Source organism: Colletes latitarsis, chromosome 2 (genome assembly GCF_051014445.1).
Source record: "Colletes latitarsis isolate SP2378_abdomen chromosome 2, iyColLati1, whole genome shotgun sequence".
Taxonomy (NCBI): Eukaryota; Metazoa; Arthropoda; class Insecta; order Hymenoptera; family Colletidae; genus Colletes; species Colletes latitarsis.
Window position 1 is genome coordinate 27,172,424 of NC_135135.1, and position 25,324 is coordinate 27,197,747.

The 25,324-nt window shown below is 43.9% G+C and overlaps 1 protein-coding gene across 1 annotated transcript in view; it reads left to right on the forward strand.

The window, feature by feature from the left end:
• The window catches only part of LOC143349007 (uncharacterized), a 45,589-nt gene that overhangs the window by 8,214 nt on the left and 12,051 nt on the right, over positions 1–25,324 (forward strand). Inside the window, exons 2-5 of the mRNA XM_076779837.1 lie at positions 20,286–20,787; positions 22,113–22,526; positions 22,934–23,346; positions 24,512–25,126. Of these exons, the coding sequence (XP_076635952.1) occupies positions 20,638–20,787; positions 22,113–22,526; positions 22,934–23,346; positions 24,512–25,126 (1,592 nt within the window). The 5' untranslated portion in view covers positions 20,286–20,637. The remainder of the gene's footprint in view (positions 1–20,285; positions 20,788–22,112; positions 22,527–22,933; positions 23,347–24,511; positions 25,127–25,324) is intronic.

Below are 25,324 nucleotides of genomic sequence, written 5' to 3' on the forward strand. Positions count from 1 at the left end.
TTGCATTACCCAGCTAAGAGCGATACGATTATTAATTAAACGTAAATAATATTACCCAGGTCTCACCACGAGGAGGTTGCTGCGAATGGAGACCCGAAGGGAGATAGATGGAATCCAAGTTCCATCGATCTCCCTTTTACATCCTTAGAAACTAGATTAGCCATGCCAAGTAATTATTTTGTTTAAAAAGGGATGAAGCTAAATTGTTGGAGACCCGACGCGACGCGATACGACGCGATGCACCATGCAATAGTGCAAGGAACGAGAGACGCGAACCGAATAGCGAGGTCAAAAGGGCCAGCTCGTTGCCTCTTGGCAAGTCCGATCGAAGGGGAAGGGCATCGACGCACCCAACACGGGTTCCCCATTTCCCCCAAGCAGCCTGTTGGGAGCCAAATGGACCCAACTCGGGATGTCTGACAGAGAGAGGGATCCCGAGTTGGGGCTACCTTAGACAGGAACAGTCCCTGATCCCCTCTAAGGCCGAAATACCCTTTCCCTTGGATCGTCTCGCTAGAGGACGGCAACTGACCCTTCGGACCAGCTAATCGGCCGATCACTTGCTTTCTACATGGAAGCAGTGGTGATCGGAGGGGACCAGAGACGAGTCAAAGAGAAGCTACTTGTTACATAATTACTTGGCAGGACACGCGGCTACACTAAAGACTTAAGTCTAAATACCAAGTAATTATTTTGTTTAAAAAGGGATGAAGCTAAATTGTGGGATACGCGACGCGACGCGATGCTGAACCGTGCAGCGGATCTTCGGATCGAATCAACACTACCCTTGGTAGATTGATTTCTATTTCTAGAAATCGATCTATCATTGGCAGGCGACTAGATCTTTCGGACAAACTGGACGGCCGATCACACCGGTGACCGAAGCAAGAAACGAGAGAACGAGTCGAGAGAAGCTACTTGTTAAATAATTACTTGGCAATATTGGGAGACGCATACAATAGGGACTTAAAACTAACGTCGAAGCTCAAGTCTAGTCAACTTGAAGCTAAAATTCGGACGATAGAAGGAAACAAAGTTCCTTGGATGTTAGTTATACCAAGCAATTATCTGGTTAAAAAGAGGGATGAAGCTAAATCGTGGGATACGCGACTCGACGCGACGCGACGCTGAACCGTGCAGCGGATCCGAGGATCGAACCTACTGCCCTTGCTAACTCGATCTCAACAAGAAAACAGAGAACTGCAACCCCGAATCGAGGTCTCCATTTCTCCAACGCAACCCGCCGGGAGCCCGAAGGACCCGACTTAGGCTGTCTGACAAAGAGAGAGTACCTGAGACAGGGTCGACTTCCGCTGGAAGGTATGCGTTTCCGCAGAATACGGAAACTCCACACCTTCCAGCGAAGTGCCGTTTTCCCTCGATCAAGCTTACCAAGGGAAGGCGATTAGATCTTTCGGACCCGATACACGGCCGATCACATGTTTCAATCGATGAAACAGCGGTGATCGAAGCTAGGAACGAGGGAACGAGAGAACGAGAAGCTACTTATTGAATAATTGCTTGGTAAGACGCGGAAATATGTAGAATAAAGAAATCTTCGACGTTAATTTTAAGATTCGCGACGAAGCTTAAATCTAATAGACTTAGAATTAAATGTCCCTCGGCGGATGTGGCGTACTCCCTCGTTGTCCCTGCGAATAACCTGAAACTAAAATTGATACCCATATTAGTGACATACGAAAGGAAATTTAATAAACACCATGCAAACTAGACGAAGCGATGGAATAATTAGTCGTGCTGATGTACCTAAAAGTGAGAATCTATAAGATTCTCGATGCTAGACCTACCTAAGGAAATGTACAAAATTTACACATGCTACGAACAAAATATTCTACCTATACTTGCGTAACGAGAGTACAATGACAAAGAAAAATAGCAAATGACTACAAAAATTGTCCGAAGAACCATACAAATTTCAAAGACAAACAGAAACGAAGATTGAAAATCCAACGCAGAATTGAAAATCCAACGATGAAATCAAAGAATGAAAATACCCAAGAATTAGACAAAATATCTTAGCGAAATAGAACAAGAATACAAATCTTATTCTAATTAGTGACATCGAAATTCATAAAATAATATACAAACAAAATACATAAAATAATATACAAACAAAAATGGTACATGATCCAACACAATTATGCCAATTCAAAAAATAAGGCAGAAGTAGAAATAGAGGAGGAACACATAATAACCACATAAAACCGGACAGTAAAACAACACCGAATTATGACCAAACAAATAAAATAAACTGGTCAGTTCTGTGATAATAATATAAATAAGTAAAGTGGGCTTACTACTTGTTGAGCATTAGTTACCATTACGAAGGAAGCACCAGAGGTCCAGCTGTAACATAAGAAACGATTCGTAATTTAGCAAAAGCGTTAAATAGTTCCATAACATTGAATTGGTATCAAACGACAAAATAGAAGTGGGGGGAGCAATTTTAAATAGTTCTTACCAGTGGTCATCACGGTCCGGCACTGGTCAGTAGTGGTCAGTAGTGGTCAGTCGTCGGATCTCCACTGGTCAGCACTGGTCAGTAGTGGTCAGTTCTGGTCAGTCCTGGTCAGTCCTGGTCAGTCCTGGTCACTCCTGGTCCCCCCAGTGGTCGGCACTCCACGAATGGCCTGACTTCGGCCCGCGAGACCCGATCCCCCTGGATGCTCCAGGGGTACTGAAGAATTTGTCCAGCGGTAGTCTTCATGTGGGGAAGTCGAAGAGTGGGGAGACAGTGTCAACGTGAAGAGTTAAGAACCGCTTGGTCTAGAGAACAATGCTATTTCGATTGGTCCCACCTCTTGACCGTTTCTGGATCTTCACTGGACCGCTGACCTTGATGTCCACCTCACTGTTGACCACCAGTGACCATAAGCTAGTCATTGTTGACCCACTAAAACTATTACGAAGATTAAAGCCTTCTTACGAGGATCCCCTTACAATTTGATGCCTGGTCTTTTTAACATTTTGTTCCACTTTGGAGGAAAGTATCTTATGTTATAAGACACTGGTGGTACAGCGATAGCGTTCATCCCACTAACGATAGGTCTATTCTTTACCTCGGATTTCAGCTGTTTCGAAAGCAAGAAAGAAAGACTCCCATTCGCCTTCTTTCTTGAATTTTCGAAGCTGTCCATGCGTAAATACATGTGAGTTGCGGTATACGTATCATTGAGATACATCCTTAGCTATTTTAATAATCTTGAAATTTGTAAATAATCTTAATCGATTGATTACTCTAATGAAATTAATTGATTAATGTCCAATTATGATATCCAAAATTTCTGTAATTTAATTTTCTGTCTCACTTCCTCTTGTGTTCATTTCTAAATCTGTTGGTAACGTTGCGAGTGGCACGGAAATGGTAATGGGGTTCTAGAGCCCCAGAGAAACGGTCCGAAAAAATACATTAGGTGAAAGGTCTACTCGTATACCTTGTCTGTGATTGTACTTCACGCGACAAGCTACGAATGCCTTTCGAGAAAGTGTCTCTTGGAGGCGAATCGACTGCCATAAGTTGTTTCAGCCTTAACAGAGATACGGGGCAGCGAGTCCATTTGTAGAAGAATGCATCGTGAGAGTAACCGAGCAACGAGTAATCGGCGAGTCGATCGACCGGGTCAAGGTAAACGATCGAATCCGTTAAGGGGGGACGTCGCTGTAACAGCTTAAGAAAAGTCGGTATTTCTTTTTTTAACGTTTCCAAAAGTTTTAACATTCCGAAAACGTTCCTGCAAAACTTGGAATCGAACGAGAACCTAGTCTGTGGAAGCTTTCATGTTCCTCAAACTCCAATAGACTAGAAATTTGAACAGTTCTTGTTTAATTAAATTCTTGTAATAATCGCTTGACTCGGTTATTCTTAATTTCTATTTCTTTTGGCAGTTTCAGCCACCCCTCGACAATCGAGGAATCCCCGATCGCGTTTCTTTGCTTCTTTGACCTTTGCCTCGAACCTGTCCTCCCGAAAGAATACCTCAAACGAGCCAGGGTAGCAATCAAAGGCTTCTTTTTTCTAAGATTCGAGGCTGACCTCCCGTAGACGACGAGCAATTAACGGTAGCGACCTCGTCCTTGGCACCGTTTCGTCATCAAACCTAACCACGTTCCAACATTTTCTTTGACGAGAGTTTTTCCTCCGGTCGATTCGACGGCGCAGCCATGAATCTCGTCGACGAGGAGCTTTCTCGAACCGTGTTGCGCTTCATCAAACATTCAAACGTCTCTTTAACCTTTCCAGGCCCGTTGTATCGCAAGCTTTCGCAACGCACATGGGTTTAAAAACTATTTTTAACGAAATAATTCATATAAGCGTGTAACAATGTATTATTGCTTCAATTTTCATTTACATACGTAATGGAGGAGTTAAATTTGCTTTTAAAACATTTTTATCGTTCTTTTACCCCAGGTTGAAACTATTACGTAATTTTTAACGAAATAATTCACATAAGCGTGTAGCAATTTATTATTGCTTTAATTTTCATTTACATACGTAATGGGGGGTTAAATTTGCTTTTAAAAAATTTTTATCGTTCTTTTACCCCAGGTTGAAACTATTACGTAGTTTCACGTTAAATATTTAAGTTATCGCGAACGTTTCGTTGAAATATTTTATTCGAACTTGAATCCAGCCCGTTTACGGAACGTCGTTCCTATTATGGCGTCCTTATCGTTCCAATTCGCGAGAAAGCAGCAAGGCTGGGTCGCCTCTCGCGCCTCCGACGCGAAAAGATAACGAGATTACGAGCTCGCCTTTGCGACTCGCGGGAAACACAGTTGAATCTTCGTTTGGCCGTAGACGCTCGAGCGAGCAATCTTCCCTCCGTTGTGTCTGCAGACTTTCCGCGCCTCTCGAGGCGCCAAGATGTCCCACGTAACCCTTGGATACGACGAATCGCGGAGGCCTCGTGTTTGTCGCGTCCGCCACGTGGTTTCGACTAATTCGACTGTTTAGAGAAGGGGGCTAATGCGATTAAATCCCAGGCGCTCGTGGCGCGAATCCCCTCGTACTTTTCCTATCTGCGACCGTGCACTCGCGACTCGAGAGAAAAGTCTGCGACTGGATTGTCATTTATCGTTAAAACACGAATCCCGATAATTGTTATTTGGCAATTTATTTTGCAATATTTAGACAACAGATAGAATTTTACTAGAGATTTTCGATTCAGTCGCCATCTTTGTTTTGTGTTCGTTGCACCCTGCGCCATGATAATTCGCGGCAACGCGATAATGGAGACGTCGTCTTTCCGGTCGTCGACTTCCTTTCAGTCATTGGGTGCTCGTAAATCCCACGGATTGAAACGTAAGTCCATGTTCGGGAATAATCCTCTGGCGGGAAACGTATTATCCGAGGGGCGAAGAGTAAAGACGTCGTTGGCGAAAGTAAACTCGATGATCGAGTCGGTTCCGGCGTCCCCGAATCGTTTCGGTCAAATTGCGCCTCCATTTATAATTAATTCCATCACCAAAAGTATCGTCGAACTATTTTTACATTCGACTAGACGAATCTTACTTCGTCTTTTTCTAATTTCTATACTTCTTTCAGCGATTGGAACCGACTCGATGTTAGCGGTAGTTCCGGAAAATTAATATTTAACACTAGATTTCCGGATGTTGGTTATGTACCTATTTTGCCTGAAATGAGTAAATCTGACTCAAACATAAAGAATGAAGCTTTTTTAAAAAAATAAAATTCTATTATAAACAAACTTTATTCAAAACACTTTTTGCTTATACAAGGTATTCGGCCACACAATAACTTTTTAGCGAAGCCTCCATCAACAAATTTGTATTCTTGATTTTCGTCTTATTTTGGACTCTAGAATCCCCCATTAAAATTTTTCCCAGTATAGCAACAAAATTCTAAATGAGTCAAATTGGCTCAGTTCGTAAATCCAGTGTTAAACGCCAAGACCACTAACAGAGTTGGGCAAATGTTATTTACGGAACAACAAATTTAATAACGAGGTAGTTATCGTTAAAACTTCTGGCCTCACCTCCCGTAGTTGCCATTAGAGGGCAACGCTCTTGTCTCTCTCGCAAGCGATCGAGCGACCTTTTATTTTGTCTTCCTACAAACTCTTTAGCAGTGGAAAGATCGAGTATTTAAGATTATGTTGGCACGTTTGCCTGAAAATTTGCAATTATTGCAGTGTCCCGAAGTCCTCCTCCTCGTCAGCCCGATATAAACCAACCCCCCTTTAGGGTCGGTGCACCCGTGGTCGCGTAGCCGTCGGATTACAGAATTCTGGCCGCGGTCCAGAACGAGCTCAGCGCGTGCACGCGCCGTTTCACGCCGAGAAACTCCTCTCCGTGTCAGGGTCGCGATTGTTTACGACACTCGTTGGTATCTTGGTCCCTACCGCGAGTTTCGGCGATCCGCTCCAGATCCGCCTACGATGGCGAAACCAGCGAACGAGAGAAGCACCAAGGAAGCAAAAAGATCGATCGTGGGTCGCTAGAAAAATGATCTTATCGGTCTTGTAACACTTGGACCGAACAAACGCCCAATTATCGAATCCCTGGAATCTCTCAGTTGCCTTCATTGGCTCCTCGTACCTCCGTACAGACTCTCAAAGGAGCCTTGGCGGCTCGGCCTTCGAGGAAAAATTAGCCTAGACTCCGATGGCTCGAGGGTGGTACTTCTTCTTCTTTGGATCCTTTTCATCCGACGTACCATCGTTACCGTTATTTATGTAACATCTCTCGCCAACGACAGGCCTCCCGAACGAGGGATTCCCCGGTTCGTTTGGGTGGCTCGTTTCATCTTCCTACCAATTTGTCTCCAGGAAATCAGGTCGAAAACACTGTGTGTCTGGCACAAGCTCGTTGGGGTAGCGTCTGGTCGCGATTCCGATTACATTTCAATTTGGAATCGATTATAGTAATCGAAAATGTAATCAATGCTGCTCAACCCCCTAGCCTAGTGCAAGCTCAGCCCCCCGCAAAATAAACCGGATTAGTTAAATAGTCACCGTGGACAGTAGTTATCTACGAGCTCACTTGTGCTACGAAATTTTTACCAAACGACTGTGACTACCTCTATAACGGCTCGAATATGGCGGCCATGACAATCGAAAGTTCCGTCGTTCCATGGGTATCCAGTAGTAAGAACGACGCGTCCGCCGGAAGGTTAAGGAAAATTTGTCGAACGCGCATCGGTCCAGGAAACCCTCCTGGGGTCAGAGATCGGAGGATGGAGGGGGGCGTGCCAGGAGTCGCGATCCCGCGAACGCTTCGGAGGATCCTAGTCCCTCGAAGGATCGTTGGGTTCGTTTTCGCCATCGATCGAACCACCCCGTAGATCCCGGAATTGTCTGGGGGCTTGAGCTCCGGAGTGTTGCCATGACGACCACCATCGTTGCCCCGCCGCGGCCAACCAGCGGTGCTCAATCGAACCCTTTTACCAACCCCCATCCCCACCACCGACCTCCACCCTCGACTCGTACCTCGCCACCCTTTCTATCATCCAGCTCACGCTCGTACCTCCCCTCCTCCCCTCGCTACACCGAGGCCTCCGACCTCGTTGGCAAAATACAAGAGGGCATTTTCGCTTTAAGATGCATCGCGTTTCCCCGAAGCGTCGCGAGCCCAACGTTTGCCAAACGTTAACGAGGTACGCGACCCTTTGTCGCTGGATCTTCCGTGCCCGCCAGCCAACATCTCCGGAGAGCCCGCGAACGAGCAAACCGTTTTACGGACGACCCAGCCTCTCTCACGGTGTCCTTGCGTCATCGAGGCCGCTGCATTCGGCCCGTTATTAATTACCGTGTCGCGTGAACCTTGGAAATCTGGGAAAGATATCAGGATGGAAGGTTCCTGGGAACTATTGGTAGACCATCGACTTGTGTCTTTGCTTTCTTCGACGTCAGACCATAGGAATTTCTTTTTTTTAGGAGGATGCTTGGCTGTTGGTAGCCTCAACAGTAAAGCTGGATCCAATTGCCTTAGTTGTAATGGAGTCGAATACTTAGTGAGCTTGTGGGAACAGGATTTAAGCAAATGGTCTGTAGCAAGTACTCGATCCTCAGGTGGACCATGGGTCTAGCTTTGTTTGACGATAGTCGAGACAAGAGATACTTGTGAGGTTGTGGTTGAAATGGGCTGTACTGTGCTTGATATTGGTGCACTTTTTCTTTGTAACAAGTTTAGGAATATTTGTAATGAGAGGGGGTGCTTATTAGAAGAAAGAGACATTTCCTTAGGGTAATTCTTGATTGGTGAATTCAACAGCATAGCGACACAAGCGCCATTATGCATGTTCGAAAAGGACTTCTGCACAGGAGTCAAATGCGTAATGAACCTGTGAGAACAGGAATTAAGCGAATGTACTAGTGTACCTAGAGGCTGAGTTATGGTGTATATCAGGGGCGAATAATGCAACAAGCTTCAGGAGCTGCATTCACGAACTGTAATTTGCGTGTATGGTTAAAACTTGATATTCAATCTAGCAATGAAATTTACATAGACTTTATTAATTTCATTTCAACTATTATAGACCATGACTTTAGCCTCTAGATAACATCAGTATACAGGGTGTTCAGCCTCCCCTGGGAAAAATTTTAATGGGAGATTCTAGGGGTCAAAATAATACCAATTTGTTGATGGAGGCTTCGTTGAAAAGTTATTAACAATTGAATTCAAAAATTTCAAATCGTTCTGGAAAAATTATGTTTGGTTGTAGGGGTCAATTACAAGCATTTTTAGTCATTATATATACCCCCGAAATCCTACCCATTTTCGAGAAAAAAAATCGGGTAGGTGCCTAAATTTCTCGGCGAAAAAAAAAAATTTCAAATCGTTCTAAAAAAATTATTTCTAGGTTCTAGGGTCAAATGCAACCATTTTTGGTGAATAGACATACCCCCGAAATCCTATCCACTTTCGAGAAAAAAATTCCTCACCGAAAATCTAATTTGGCGCCTAAATTTTTCGACGAAAAAAAAAATTTCAAAACGTTCTGGAAAAAATATTTTTAGTTGCAGGGGTCAATTACAATAATTTTTGGTCATTACACACACCCACGAAATCTTGCGTATTTACTAGAAAAAAATTCAGTATGGGCGGAACTTTAAACGTTAATAACTTTTTAACAAATCCTCAATCAACAAATCTATTAATCCTAAAAAATGTTGAGGAAAAAAAGTTATATTTACTCCAATAAATATTAATAAAAATTGAATAATTGATCATTTTTTATTTAAAATTAAACCAGTAAAAATTGGGTATTCTTGATTTTCGTCTTATTTTGGCCTCTGGAATCGCTCATTAAAATTTTTCCCATGAGTGGTTGAACACCCTGTATAGGACAAGTGAGTCATAAGAACTAATTATGTAATCAGTAGGTGTGCCCAACTTTGTTCGACAATCGATACAAACTATCCTCTTAACTGTATTATTCTAACGATGGTGGAGATAAGCAGTAAAAGATACTGCTAAGATTCCCTTCTCGTTTGTTAAATATTAAGCCCTCGTTAGTATCGCTTTCTCTTTAACTCGACTATCGAAACACAGCGCCAACGTTCTAGGTACATAATTATTCACCACTAGATAAATCTAGACAAAGCCTCGTAATTTATGATCTAGCAAGTTCATTCACCCTAATCCCACTGGGCTGTGGCGTAGGGTCTAATTTGAGTAACTGCTGGCAGTGTCAAGTTCAGGCAACTTCATGATTCAATAGCATACAAAATGTCATTAGTCTATAAATTTAATTACAAGAAACTGATACCTCTTCTAAAGCCACATCCTAGGAGGATCAGGGTTGATCATTTGACTTCCACATAAACTACAGACCTAACCTATTTCATCAACTCAAATTCAACGTTGAAGAATTTATTCCAACTTTGATGTTCAAGTTCCTAAAGACACTCGTATATTAGGCGTAGTTACTCGATAGTTTCAAAGACACAAACGATCAAAGTCACCCGACTCTTGGTGAGTCACGAGTGTACGTACTCCTCGATCGTTTGGCGCGAAATAGACTTCTGTATTTTGCAATTTTAGAGTGAGGGAAGAGCGTGGAGGACCGTCGGGAAGTTTAGATAATCTTGGCGCCGTGTTCTTCAGCGTCAGTCGTTCCAGTAACTGAAATTATGAATTTCCGTTTCCGACGCGGGGTGGCTGACGAAATTACCGTCGTCTTCGCAGGATGTTTCCCATCGACGGGAGTCACGAGGAGTCGAGAGAGGATCAAAAGTCGGCTAGAAACGTCCGTGAACGTCCTGTCGTTCCTCGTTCGCGGGTCTCTTTCACCTGGGGACGTCGAGCGTAAAGAGAATATCCGCGACCGTGCGCATCCGTGTTCCTCGAATCGCGACGATGATCGATACCAACGACTGGTGCCACAAGCACGACAAACGAGACGCGAGTAAATATTAACGAGGATGAATTCGATTGGAGTTTGATGGTATGGGATTGAAGGTCTCCTATGGCCTTGCGCGTCCGACCGTTGCTCGAAACCGAGGTTACCGTGGGAACACGACCGGATTACCTTTAATTTATTTACTTGCTAAGTAAACGGGTTAGCCTACATGCACGTGATGCATTGTAACGCGCGGGGATCCGCCTCGACAATGGATCCGGGATAAAGGCGTACCGAGGACCCGAAAATATCACATTGTAATTGTTTATTCCTTACCGAGTAATCGGAAGAGATAAGAGGGTGTTCGGCCACCGGGAAAAATTTTAATGGAAGATTCTGGAGGCCTAAATAAGACGAAAATCAAGAATATCAATTTCTCGACTGAGGCCTCGTTGAAAAGTTATTAACAATTAAATTCAAAAATTTCTAATCGTTCTGAAAAAATTATGTTTGGTTGCAGGGGTCAATTACAAGCATTTTTGGTCATTATATATACCCCCGAAATCCTATCCACTTTCGAGAAAAAAAATCGGGTAGGTGCTGAAAGTTTTGGGTGAAAAAAAAGACTTTCGAATCGTCTTGGAAAAATTATTTTTAGTTGCATGGGTCAATTGCAAGTATTTTTGGTCAACAGACATACCCCCGAAATCCTACTCAGTTTCGAGAAAAAAATTCCTTACCGAAAATCTAATTTCTAGCCAGAAATGTCTGCCTGAATTTTCATGCGAATCTTTAAAACGCCATAACTTCTGAACGGATTGAACGATTTTAATGTTTAAAAAAGCAAACTACGCGTATTTTTGTGGAGAATATGTACAAATCGCAAAAATATTCGAAAAGTTGGTCCTTGACCCCGCAAAATGAGGAAAACCCCCATAAAAATGCTCCAATTTTCAAACAACCATAACTCCTACAATTGTGAATATATTTCAGTGAAACTTTATTCTGAAGTAGAGCCCATGGATACCTACAAGAAAGTATTGGACAAATGATTAAAAATGAAAAATGAATTTTTCAGAAAAATCGACAGGGGGTAGGTGCCTAAATTTTTCGGCGAAAAAAAAAAATTCCGAATCGTTCTAAAAAAATTATTTCTAGATTCTGGGGTCAAATACAACCATTTTTGGTGAATACACATACCCCCTAAATCCTACGCACTTTCGAGAAAAAAATTCAGAAAGATGGTTAAATTTTTCGGTGACAAAAAAAAATTTCGAATCGTTCTAAAAAAATTATTTCTAGATTCTGGGGTCAAATACAACCATTTTTGGTAAATACACATACCCCCGGAATCCTGCGCATTTTCGAGAAAAAAATTCAGCCAGATGGTCAAATTTTTCGGCGAAAAAAAAAAATTTCAAATCGCTCTGGAAAAATTATTTCTATGTTCTGGAGTCAAATACAACCATTTTTGGTGAATACACATACCCCCTAAATCCTACGCACTTTCGAGAAAAAAATTCAGAAAGATGGTCAAATTTTTCGGCGAAAAAAAAAATTTCAAATCGTTCTAAAAAAATTATTTCTATGTTCTGGAGTCAAATACAATCATTTTTGGTGAATACATATACCCCCGGAATCCTACGCGTTTTCGAGAAAAAAATTCCTTACCGAAAATATAATTTCAGGCCAGAAATTTCATGCTTATCTTTGAAACGTCATAATTCCTGAACGGATTAGACAATTTTAATGTTTCAAAATGCAAACTACGCGTATTTTAGTGGAGAATATGTAGAACTTCTAAAAATATTCGAAAAGTTGTTCTTTGATCTCGCAAAATAATAAAAACCCCATAAAAATGGTCCAATTTTCAAACAACCATAACTCCTACAATTGTGAATATATTTCAGTGAAACTTTATTCTGAAGTAGAGCCCATGGATACCTACAAGAAAGTATTGGACAAATGATTAAAAATGAAAAATGAATTTTTCAGAAAAATCGACAGGGGGTAGGTGCCTAAATTTTTCGGCGAAAAAAAAAAATTCCGAATCGTTCTAAAAAAATTATTTCTAGATTCTGGGGTCAAATACAACCATTTTTGGTGAATACACATACCCCCTAAATCCTACGCACTTTCGAGAAAAAAATTCAGAAAGATGGTTAAATTTTTCGGTGACAAAAAAAAATTTCGAATCGTTCTAAAAAAATTATTTCTATGTTCTGGGGTCAAATACAACCATTTTTGGTAAATACACATACCCCGGGAATCCTGCGCATTTTCGAGAAAAAAATTCAGCCAGATGGTCAAATTTTTCGGCGAAAAAAAAAAATTTCAAATCGCTCTGGAAAAATTATTTCTATGTTCTGGAGTCAAATACAACCATTTTTGGTGAATACACATACCCCCGGAATCCTGCGCATTTTCGAGAAAAAAATTCAGCCAGGTGGTCAAATTTTTCGGCGAAAAAAAAAATTTCAAATCGTTCTAAAAAAATTATTTCTAGATTCTAGGGTCAAATGCAACCATTTTTGGTGAATAGACATACCCCCTAAATCCTACGCACTTTCGAGAAAAAAATTCAGAAAGATGGTCAAATTTTTCGGCGAAAAAAAAAATTTCAAATCGTTCTGGAAAAATTATTTCTAGATTCTAGGATCAAATACAACCATTTTTGGTGAATACACATACCCCCTAAATCCTGCGCATTTTCGAGAAAAAAATTCAGCCAGGTGGTCAAATTTTTCGGCGAAAAAAAAAAATGTCAAATCGCTCTGAAAAAATTATTTCTATGTTCTGGGGTCAAATACAATCATTTTTGGTGAATACATATACCCCCGGAATCCTGCCCACTTTCGAGAAAAAAATTCAGTATGATCGGAACTTTAAACGTTAAGAACTTTTCAACGAAGCCTCGATCAACAAATTGATATTCTTGATTTTCGTCTTATTTTGGCCTCCAGAATCGCCCATTAAAATTTTTCCCAGGTTTAGCTGAACACCCTGTATGCAATCTCCCTTTTCACGCAGAATGTACGTGCAATGTTACTTTGACCCTGTAATTAGTTGCCACTGTATACCTAAACCAAGACCCTATAATTATTCGCCATTGTGTATTTGTGCATGCTTCCTACATGGATGTATGTACGCTTATGAAACAATGCGACGATCTCACCCAATATTCATGTGGGTATCCACTTGACGGTGAACCGGAGATTAAATAATAGTTTATACGGACGTATACCTTTTTTAAATCAATTCGACGTTGTACTATTCATAAAGATTATAGTCCGGTTGTTCCGTAGCCATTGTAACTATTGTGCTTTTTACTTTAATACTTTTCTGTAAGGCTTAAGAAACTGTATCGAATATTGTAATGAAAGTTATCGAGTCTCTGTATAGTGCGATGCCGTTTAATTTTGCCTGACGATATTCTTTTGTATCTCTAATCGCCTAAACGCTCGTTCGATTGTTATCCTCCCCCAGCTATACGGTTTCCATCGCGCCAGATGGAAGCTGAACGTTTATCGAAGCCTCGGATTTCCACGCGAACGCGCAGTCAAAGTCGTAAACATTGTTTCGCGCGTTCGCTCGTACAAAGAACCGTATTAATTACCATTATCTTAAGGCGACTTCGGTGCCTCGGTATCCTAACAAAATTAATCACATCCCCCGGTTAAACGTCCCGTCGATCGAACTTTGCACTCGTCGCTCCCGAGAATCGCGTTTCCCCTTTAATTAACTTTCTCGTTGGACGCGAAAGGGTCGAGGACCGAGCGGCTTTTTCATCGGGCTTTTTCCTATACAAACGATAGCGCCTGCCTATTAATCGCGCTGCTCGCGGAATTGCGCGCCACGTTGCGCTTCGCCGATGCCTCCGAACCCTCTGGATCGAATCAGCGAACCGTAGTACACGTAAAGAATCTTGAACGCTCTTGGTTAAAAGTGAAAACGCCAATACTCTGGATATTTTTTAAACGTAATGTGGGTGAACGAACCCGTTGCCCTCAAAACTTGCCCGTAAACAAATAGCAACTTCCACGATAGAAAATATCTTTATACAACATTCTCTATCAATTATTATATTATTAATTTATCGACGACGTTGATATAATTGGTTACGAGTGACCAAAATGAACGAACGTTAATCGAGGAAATAATCGTCGTCCCGTGACTTTTCTTTGTTTTGGTTCCCATAGGGGGGGAAAAATGGCGGAGGACGCAAATGAAAATTGGGACGTTTATCTTAGGATGGAAACGCGCGCGGCTGCCGGCGAACAACAGGGTGAAAAAGTCGGGCGACCGCGGGGGTGGGCGAAATTTTGTTACGCGCGAATAAACGGCCAACACGATTTCCAATACGAGGGTCTGCGACCCCGGGCATTCTAAGTGTCGTCCAACGAAATTGAAAGCGGCCAGACCGGGGCTCGCGAAAAAAAGAGAAAAAGCCCGGGAAAAGGCCGCGCCGCGCCACGCTGTATCTCGCTCCGCGTCCTCGGGAGTTCATTGTCTTCGTCGTTACAAAATAACGCCGCGCAAAAGTACAATATACCCGATCGCCATTGTCTACCGCCCCTCGTTTTCTTATTTTATTTCGCTTTTCTCCGTGTCGCCGCGTTTATAGGGCGGACAATGGCTCGTCGGATCGACAATGGATATAACGCAAGGACGCGATCGCCTCGATTCTATCCTGTATTTTCTCTTCGGCGATTTTCAACGATTACTCGGCGATCTCTCGAGGGGATCCTTCGACGAGACTGTCAACCATGTCGCCCGGTGTACAGGGTGCTTCCCTGTCGCTGGTAAATATTTTACGGGCCGATTCTACCGGCTGAAATAACGCGAAAATCACACGCGGTGATAAAATTGCGTTTCTAGTAGGAACTTAGGCTTCGACGACGAGGAGCATTCGAAAACTGTTACTATTTATCTTTACACTCCGTCGATAGATGTCACGGAACAACGAACACGTACATAGGTTTATTATACAACCTTCGACTGGGATAACCAAATTGCCATTTGTTTAAAATTGAATCTCTCATAAAATCTTGTAAAAGTCTTCTTTTCGATGACTCGCACAACCTACAGTTTCTTCTGCTTGTATATTATAGGGTGTTCGACCCTGGAAAAAAATTGCAATGGGAGATTCTAGAGGGCAAAATAAAAATAAAATACGTAACGTGTTCTCTAATCGTGAATTTGCGAGTTGCGATACGAGAGATAACAATCAACATTACGTTACAAAATACCTTTTTTAACCAGTATTATGCGAATGTTTTCATCCGCGTATGATTTCTATAATCGTTTTTTGGTTCGCGCGACGTTTACGAAGAGCGCGAGGAAAATATTTTGGTCCGTTTAAGAACTCTTCGCGATCCATCTTCTCTGCCATTCTTCGCCGTCGCCCGCTTTATCGCCGTGGTGACGATAATTCGCCTCGTCTCCCCTCGGATCCGCTTTCCGCGCGACCCTCTTCATCTCGAGCCGCCCTTTCTTCTGAAACGTTAACGTCGAGCGCGTAATCGCTGCTAGGGCTTTTTTCGTTTGTCGCGAGGCCCCGCGGAAGCCGCGAATATTTTTCGGCCGTTGCGGATACAGCGGAACTTTTATGGTTATGAATCTCAACCCCGAGTATTTATCAACTCCCGGCCAGCAGATTACGCGACGCCCCCGCGCTAAACGAACACCCCACGGCGGATTAAAACCTCGAAAGCTCAGCCAAAGTTCATTCTTTTTAATATCCTTACCTTACAAGTCAAAGTTACGGACTTCTAGACGGAATATAATTAGTCATATTTAATTAGATATTCAATTTTGAAGTTTCGTCGGACCTAATACTCTAAAAATTTAATGGAAGATTCTAGAGGCTAAAATAAGACGAAAATAAAGAATACCAATTTGTTGATCGAGGCTTCGTTAAAAAGTTATTAACGTTCAAACTTCCGCCCGTAGAACGGCAATCTGCGAACAGCTGCGTGCGCGCCATAGCATGATATTGTGAACTTTAAACGTTAATAACTTTCTAACGAAGCCTCCATCAACAAATTGGTATTCTTCATTTTCGTCTTATTTTGGTTTCTAGAATCTCTCATTAAAATTTTTCCCAGAGGTAGCTGAACACCCTCTATAGAAAAGAGAAAGTAGATCGCGATGTAGCGGCCGTGAGCGTAACCTGCTGTGCTACGAATCTCGGGGTCCTGGGTTCGATCCCATCCCTCTTCGACTTTGCATTTTTCCTGTGTTTTTCATAAAAAGTTCTGCTTCTGTGAAAGTCGTAATATTGTTTAATTTACAATCGACGCAATAACTGTTCCCAAGTTTATCTCGGTCGGTATCTCGTCGTGCCAGAGGCGACTCGCCTGGTATAGATTTGGGTCGAGTCTCTCGAAAAATTCCGTTCGAGGGGAAAAAGGCTGAAAATAAAAGAAGAAAACCGGTGCTCACACGCGTGTTCCATCATCGTCTTTCGTTAAAATATGAAACTCCTCGTGTCTTTCCTCTATTTGCGCACCGAGCTTCGGGCTATCCGCGCTTCCAGCTGCGACTCCGCGAGCTCGAGAGGACCAACGAGATCTCGTCGAGGCCAAGAGACCAGGGGAGCACAGCGTTTTCGCGAACTCGCGAGAAACAGCGCGTTCAAATTAATTCCGAATGCGCCCATTGTGCAACCCCCACTTCGAAAGTTCCGGCCAAACGCATAGGAAATTTATTACCAGCGTGTAAGAATTACTATTCGTCGCTGGACGCGTAAAGTTTGACCAACTTTCGAGGGTCGCGTTCGCTCGAAGACTTCCGCGACGCGTGACACAGGGGTTCCCGACCCTTCCGCCCACCCACGCTCCTTGTCAACGTCTGAAACGGACGTGCACCGAGGATTAAAGAGCGGACGGAAATTGTGTCGGTAGGGATGGCGTCGATTCCATCGCCGGACGTCCCGCGGGACCGCCCGTCCCCGGAAATAAAGGTGCCAACCTACTACCACCGTCCCGTCGAGACTTGTTACACTCGCAGCCGGGGTTCGTTCGAAGTGGTTTGGCCCCGTACCGTCCATTTTACCTTTCCTCGTTCTCGATTTAGAGGAGACGACAGATACGGGGATCGACGACGGCTCTATCGCGCGAAAAGCATCGGTTCTCTTGTGTCCGGGAACGATTGTTGACCAGGGATACGGTGCCCGACTATTTATTCAGCAAGCACCAGACCGGAGGCGACCTAGATTTTTGGATTTCCTGCTTTTCTACGAACTGACTACTACGTATTAGGTTTGACTGTGACGTTTCGCTGTAAAAAATTATACAGGGGGGTTTGGCCAGCCTTGGGAAAAGTTTTAATGGGAGATTTTAGAAGCTAAAATAAGATGAAAATCAAGAGGATCAATTTTTTGAACGAGGCTGCGTTAAAAAGTTATTAAAAATTTTCGAATCGCTCCGGAAAAATTATTTTCGGTTGTGGGGGTTAATTACAATCATTTTTGGTCATTAGACATTCCCTCGAAATCCCATTCACTTTTGAGAAAAAAATTCAAAATGGTGTGAAATTTTTAGACGAAATTAAAAAATTTCAAATCACGCTAAAAAAATTATATTTAGTTACAGGGGTCAATGACAAGCATTTTTGGTGAATAGACATTCCCTCGAAATCCTACCCACTTTCCAGAAAAAAATTCGAGTAAGTGAGAAATTTTTGGACGAAATTAAAAAATTTCAAATCACGCTAAAAAAATTATATTTAGTTACAGGGGTCAATGACAAGCATTTTTGGTGAATAGACATTCCCTCGAAATCCTACCCACTTTCCAGACAAAAATTCGAGTAAGTGAGAAATTTTTGGACGAAATTAAAAAATTTCAAATCACGCTAAAAAAATTATATTTAGTTACAGGGGTCAATGACAAGCATTTTTGGTGAATAGACATTCCCTCGAAATCCTACCCACTTTCCAGAAAAAAATTCGAGTAAGTGAGAAATTTTTGGACGAAATTAAAAAATTTCAAATCACGCTAAAAAAATTATATTTAGTTACAGGGGTCAATGACAAGCATTTTTGGTGAATAGACATTCCCTCGAAATCCTACCCACTTTCCAGAAAAAAATTCGAGTAAGTGAGAAATTTTTGGACGAAATTAAAAAATTTCAAATCACGCTAAAAAAATTATATTTAGTTACAGGGGTCAATTACAAGCGTCTTTGGTGAATAGACCTACCCCCGAAATCCTACCCACTTTCTAAAAAAAAATTCAATATGGGCGGAACTTTAAACGTGAATAACTTTTTAACGAAGCCTCCATCGACAAATTGGTATTCTTAATTTTCGTCTTATTTTGCCCTCTAAAATCTCCCATTACAATTTTTCCCAGGGTTGGTCGAACACCCTGTATATCTAATGCTGTGTCTATTCAATATCTCTGTTATTATTTGGAAAAGTAATATCGTTCGATACGGGGGAATTGTTCGTCGATCCTCGCAGACGTTTCGAAAAATCTTCGGCTCGTGCTCCGGAGCGATCCCCGCATAACTGCGCTCAAGAATGTCCACGGAATGCAGCTTCGTTCCACCGGAAGGGCTAGTCCGACGTGCCAACGGAAAGAGACGAATCTCGTCGTCGCAGTTGATTAGGAATCGAGGATTCCTTACTTCGAAATGAGCAAAATTCTTAAACTACATCTTGTAAAAATTTCATATTAAGATATTAATTATAATAAGAAATAGATGCAATTTTCTTAAACTACTAGATGTAGTTCACCACTCTTGAAAATAAGCATTGCATCCGTATATTTTTAATGGAAATTTGTATCCAATGGTCCCCTCCCTTGCTAAGAGCAATACTACCTAAGGAGGACACCCATTTATGGCACTCCCCAAGCTCAGTTAGCAAAAACCCGTCTTGTAAAACTATCTCTTGTATTTATTTAACAGATAAATATTCAACAACCACAAGATAGTTTACTAAGTCCCCTATTTAAAAAAGAATCCCCAGCTCTCGAGTTAGGAAATCAACAAATATGAGGATTTTCGTGTAAAGGGCCCGGAGCCCTGAAGCTTCGTTAGTTCCATGGTAGATCCACCCCTGACTCTTCCATATCGAAGGGGTTAAGTCCTACCGTTTTGCTCTCTAGAGGCACTCTGCTCGTTACGACGCACCCTCGAACGCGGCCCACGCGTCGACGTACACTTCCGCGACCTACGGGAATCGAATCGGTCTCTAGAGATGATGCGGGAGGGTCGATTCGTCGTCCACCTCCATTCCCCCGATGCTGTCGGAAAGATTCTCTCGAGGAATCGTTGCTGCTGAAAATCAGAAACAGCGACGAAGGAAAGCGTTTACCGAGAAACAGACCTGGGCTATTTTCGACCATCGTTTCGTGGTGAAATCGCTCGACTTTCCAGGACGATTCCCGACGGCGCGTCACGGCCGGAGAAGCGGAAAAATTGTCTCCAAAGATAGGCGAGCGTGACTCAGTCGGGCGAGTCGCGATTTTACGTTTCCAACGACGATCGGAACTAGCAATGGGATTAAGTAGCTATTGGGGTAGTTGGCAATTGAAATAGACGACCAAAGGTCTTCAAACGCGTTCTAATATCATTTCATTACAACGCAACTATCACAATAGCGCGAAATACGATAAATTCCTGGTCAGAGTTTGAAAATTCGAGCGTCTACTGTGCGTCCGCGAGAAGTTGGCAAGTGGGACGGCACTTAGTTCGCTCCGCCCGTCCCCACCCTCGTAGTTCCAGCCAACAGCGGCGCGCGACTGGCTCGCGGGCTGGTCAGACTCCGAGGAGTGGGGATCGTGGCGCCAATCAGGCCCGCGTTCCTCTCGCCAGCTGCACGGTACTCGCGTGGCGCTCGACGCCGTCGCTGATCGGGGGTGGTTGGTCGTCGATCGAAGACCCGGATAACCGCGATACACGGACCGATAACGCGAATTAACGAGCCTGTTCTCTCTTTTTTTTTGTTTCAGATCCGTTGCCTCGCGTCGTCGAGGAATGGCGCGAAGCGAAGCGACGCGTCGGTTTTCCACGCTAACCGGCCGAACGTCGACATAGAGGACCCGGTGAACTCGCGCGCCCCGACAACCAGACCGCGCGTGGTTTAAAAAGAGAAACAAAGTGCGATCGCGTCCCCCCGATACTCGGTGAGCGACTTTCGCGTTCCGGCGGTCGACGAATCGCGACACGCGCGCGATAGCCAATCGTCGCGTATCGTGATCAAAGTTGCCGACAGGTCGGCGGAACAAGACAGAGAGAGATATCGAAGCCTTTGATCGGGCATTTTCGACGTGGCGGCGCTACGTTGGCCGAATCGCGTGCAACATGTTCGGGACGAAACTGCGCACGTGGATGGAGGCGCATATCGTGCGATCGAAAAAGAAGAAGGACAGGAAGAAAGGGGAGAAGGGGTTCGACTCGAACTGCAACTCTCCCCGGAATCACAGTGCCAACAGGTCTCCCGCCTTGCACCAAGTGAGTACTTAACGAACTGAAATTTTTATCGTTGATCTTTGCTGTCCAATCCCGAGAAACCCCGGGGGGTGTTCCACGACAAGTTGATTGCTTTATACGATCGACGTCGAGAATTTTGGGGGCATCGAAATACGACGTTATTCCAACGTTTATCCAAGTTTGAATCGATGTGTTCGGTGTTTGGGATCTTGGTGAAATTGATATATGATGTATTCTGATTTACCGATTTCGAATTAGTTTAAAAAGTACGGACCGTTGAGTTTTGTCACGGGCGGGAGTTCCTCGTCGAAGTAGAAAAATTCGAAAACTAGGCGTTTTCGCTGGAAACGCGCCAGACGCGCTCGTTACGTTTCCGCTAACGTTCGTCCGCGTTGCGTCGGCATTTTCCAGGGTTGGTTCTCCTCCCTCGTGGCGGCACACGAAGACGGGAACGCAAAGCAAATAAGGGAGGGAAGAGAGCGGGACGGGTTCCGGAAGAATTGGCTTCGTTGTCTCGTAGCCGCTGAAAGAGCCGACCGCGTCTTCCTCCTCGAGTTTTCTTCGCTCGAGCTGGCTCGTTTTCCTCTACCAGGCCATCCACGGCTATCCAATTAGACGACACTGGCCTGGCCTCTTCTACCTTTTATCTCTCCCACTTCCGCGGCTACTTACCCTTCCGCGACGAGGCTCGAACTCTATCGAACATCCCTCACCGAAACGCCCCGGTTCCTCCGCGGCGTCGCTTGTTTCCGGTTCGCCATTACCATCGGAGATAGGCAAAACGCACAGTGACTTTAGACATGGACGAGGTATACGATAGAAGACCTTGCACAATATGGACACTCGTAGTACAATCTGACTACCATATGAAAATTTCAAATGGCTCTGAAAAAATTATTTTTGGTTGCGGGGGTCAATTACAATCATTTTTGGTTAATACATATACCCTCGAAATCCTACGCATTTTCGAGACAAAAATTCGTATAGATGCTGAAATTTTTTGGCGAAATTAAAATTTTTTAAATCGTTTTAAAAAAATTATTTTTAGTTGCGGGGATCAATTACAATCATTTTTTGTGAATAGACCTACCCCCGAAATCCTACTCCCTTTCGAGAAAAAAATTCTTTTCTGAAAATATAATGGGTAGCCAGAAATGTCTCCCCGGATTTCAATGTTTCAAAAAGTATTCTTGTAGTTCGAACTAACAAAATGCTGGTAAAGTTTTCATAAAATATTTTCCACGTCGCGTACAATTTAATTAATTTTTCGAACCTCGTAAAGGTTGCTCCTTAATCCTCCTCCTCCAATTCAGGACTAGGGACTGTAAAAGTGATTTCTTTTTCAGGTACACCCGGTAGACTCGCCGTCGAAGAACGTGGATGGGATTCGGTTGCACGGGGAAGTTAGCTACGGTGGTATCGCGTCCTCGACCGCGACGGCGTCCGCCTCCTCCGGCACGTCGGCTGGCACCGGTAGCGTAAACCTCTCGTCGCCGGAAAGCGCCTACAGCACCGGATACTCGACGGACGGCACGTCGCCCGGAACGAGTTTTCCACCGGAATATTACATAAACATCAGGACCGGGACACACTATTTTCAGAGCAACGGCAGACCGAAGAGGCCGGTCGACGCCAGCGATCTACCGGCCGCCACCGCCCTACTCGCTGGACATGGGAACGTCGAGGCAGCCGTCAACCTCGCGAACATGACCAGGAACAACGAACAACCGAGGGACGTCAGGAACTGCACCCCGAGCAAGGCACGCAGAATCATTCCTACACTCGGCCAACCGACATTATCATCATTCAACCCTAGATAGTTCAGATATTAGGTCATCCCATAGGATGAAGCATCTTTGTTACATTATTCTTTTAACTTTAGTGTCTTCTACATCGAACAATCTTTATCGACGTTATTAAACGCTTCTACTTTAATGTACAACAATAGTAACAGTATGTAAAATGATATCAAGCTGTATATTGCCTCTCTCAGTCTGTGCTTTACTGTGAAATATTTGGATCGAAGCGTTTATGTAAAGATAAACTTATGGGGCGAGCTAATAAGCTGCCCCCGAACGACTGTACTAATTAGATTAAGCAAACGACAACGAGTTTGTATCCAAAAGTGTTAGAGCGCTTGTGACGATCGTCTTTGTCGTTCGAACAGATCAACGAACGTCTGGGAGGTCAAGGGCCGAAGGAGCAGTCGCAGCGAGTGCACTCGCAGGCGCAAACACAACAGGACAGGTACCATCGACGGACCGAGTCGTTTTCCGCCGATTCCTCGAGGAGCAACCTGGCCGTGCCCTCTTCCATACCGCCGCCATTGGTCTCACCCTCGGTGCAGTCGCCCCGAGAACGTTCTCGCATCCGAACGAATCCGTGGCTGTCTGCCAACTCGTCAGGATCCAGCACCGCGGGCTTCAAGTCGAGATTCAACCTGGACGACACCAGCAGCAGCTCGGGCCTCAAGCTCACGGAATCCTCCGGAAGCGCCAGCGACGTCAACGTGAACAGTGCGCGGGAAGGCCGCGCTAGAAAGGAATTCAAGCAAGAAAGCCTCAGCGCTGGCAGAAGCCCGTCAGTACCATTTTCCCGATCTTCGTTTACCCTTTTGCGATACAGTAAACTCTCGAATTTCAGCTTTCAATAAAATAATCAAGGATCTAGTTAACAATACCATAACGTTTATTTGCTTAGTTTATAATGGTATCAAAGAGAGAGCTTAAAACGAGGAATTACTGTAGAGACCACGACGCATAGTGGCCTAGAATTCACTCGTAACGAGTCAAATTCGAGGATATAAAATGTTTCTTTCGTGTAAACGACAGATTTTAATCGCTGGATAGGATGACTCTATCGAAGAAGAAGTAACCCTAAGGCTTTCACCGAGATCGGTCAGTTATTTTTCTCCGCTACGAATGAACTCTGGCCCCGTCGAGTGCATCGCTAGAAAAGTTTCCGATGGTTTCGCTGCTCCGCAAGTTCGTCGAAACAAACGTTCACGCTTTTCGTTAACATTCTCCGATCGACGCGCAAACTCCGTCGAAACGAGTGAGTTTTTCCGGTCGGCGATCGAATCTTCCCGCCGCGAGGAAAGTTTTAATTACGGGAACCGTCGAAATCGTTCAAGGGAAACGCGAGTTTTGCGTTCTGCCGGTGAACGCTGAGTCTGCTGCCGTTGATTCGTTCGAGACCATTGTATCATTATTATTCTTACTACCATTGCATATATTTTCTCTTCTTTTGGGTTACTTGGGTTACTACTACTCTTATTTTATTCCATTTCTAAAGATTTATTTATTGTTATCTAATGAATGTAAAAAAATACTTTACGTCTGCCCCTACTTTGTGTAGGGATTGATTATAAAAATATTTTTACTCCGCCAAGTGTGTCGGATATTATCAAACTCAGCAATTGACACGGTGTGTTCCCTTGTAAGCATTAAGTATCTCGAGTGTACCCGTCAGAAGGAAGTGTACTGTCATAACATCAGGAATACCAAAGAAGACAAAATTAAAACCAGTGCAAAATTACATTAACATTCCATTATCAAATTAAAATCGGTGCATCCTTCCCGCTGGTCGCCGTACAACCATACCCGGTCCAATCGGCTGTTCATCAGATTTGTGGAATCACCGTACACTCATCGTACACGTTACCATTATTGTTCGATCGTACCAAAGAAACTATCACAATAAAGCATTGCCTGGACGGCCACTTTAACAAAGTTTTTTCGCGCAGAGTGAACCAGAATTGGAGAATCGCCTCGGGTCTGGAGATTCGACCGAAGATGGCCTTGTCCGTGCAACGACGTAGCAGCAGCAGCAGTAGCAGCAGCAGCAGCAGCAGCAGCAGTGCCAGCAACAGCAGCAGCGCCAACAGCACCAGCACCAGCGCCAGCAGCAGAAGCAACGAAAACGGCAACGACAACGGAAACGGGAACTGCAACGGCTCGTCCGCGTCGTCGGTGACCCGAAGCGTCAGATCATCCGAGGACGACATCACTCTGAACGAGATGATGGGCAAGTTCGACGAGAGCTACGTGTACGAAAAAGAAACGGACATTCTGTCCGACAGCGACCCGACCGACTGCGAGGATTACATAGACTCGTTGTCCGACGTGGACCCAGGTCGGGAAGTCGTCGATGAGAACGATCCGTTGGAGAACGACGAGTTCGACTACATCGACAATGGCTCGTTCCTCGATCTCGACAACCTGGACTGTTCGGGACGATTCCCCAACACCGGGCATTGCACCTACTTCGCGTTCACCGGTGAACTGGCGCGTCGTAGCAGCAAGCTGCGAGAATCGCTGGTAAAACGCAGGATCAAGGAGGACGCGACGATACTTCAGAGGTAACTCGACGAAGATTGATGTTGCTTTCAATGATCGTGGACTCGTGTCTAGGGATCCAAAGAACCGTCGTCTTATACAAAAACATTCGGATCTAACAGTGCCAATTAGAACTTGAGATATCTGGACTTATTTTTTGAAACGGCCTCTGGGACGTATTATCAAATAACTTCTACAATTTTCGTTATTTTGTAATCAAA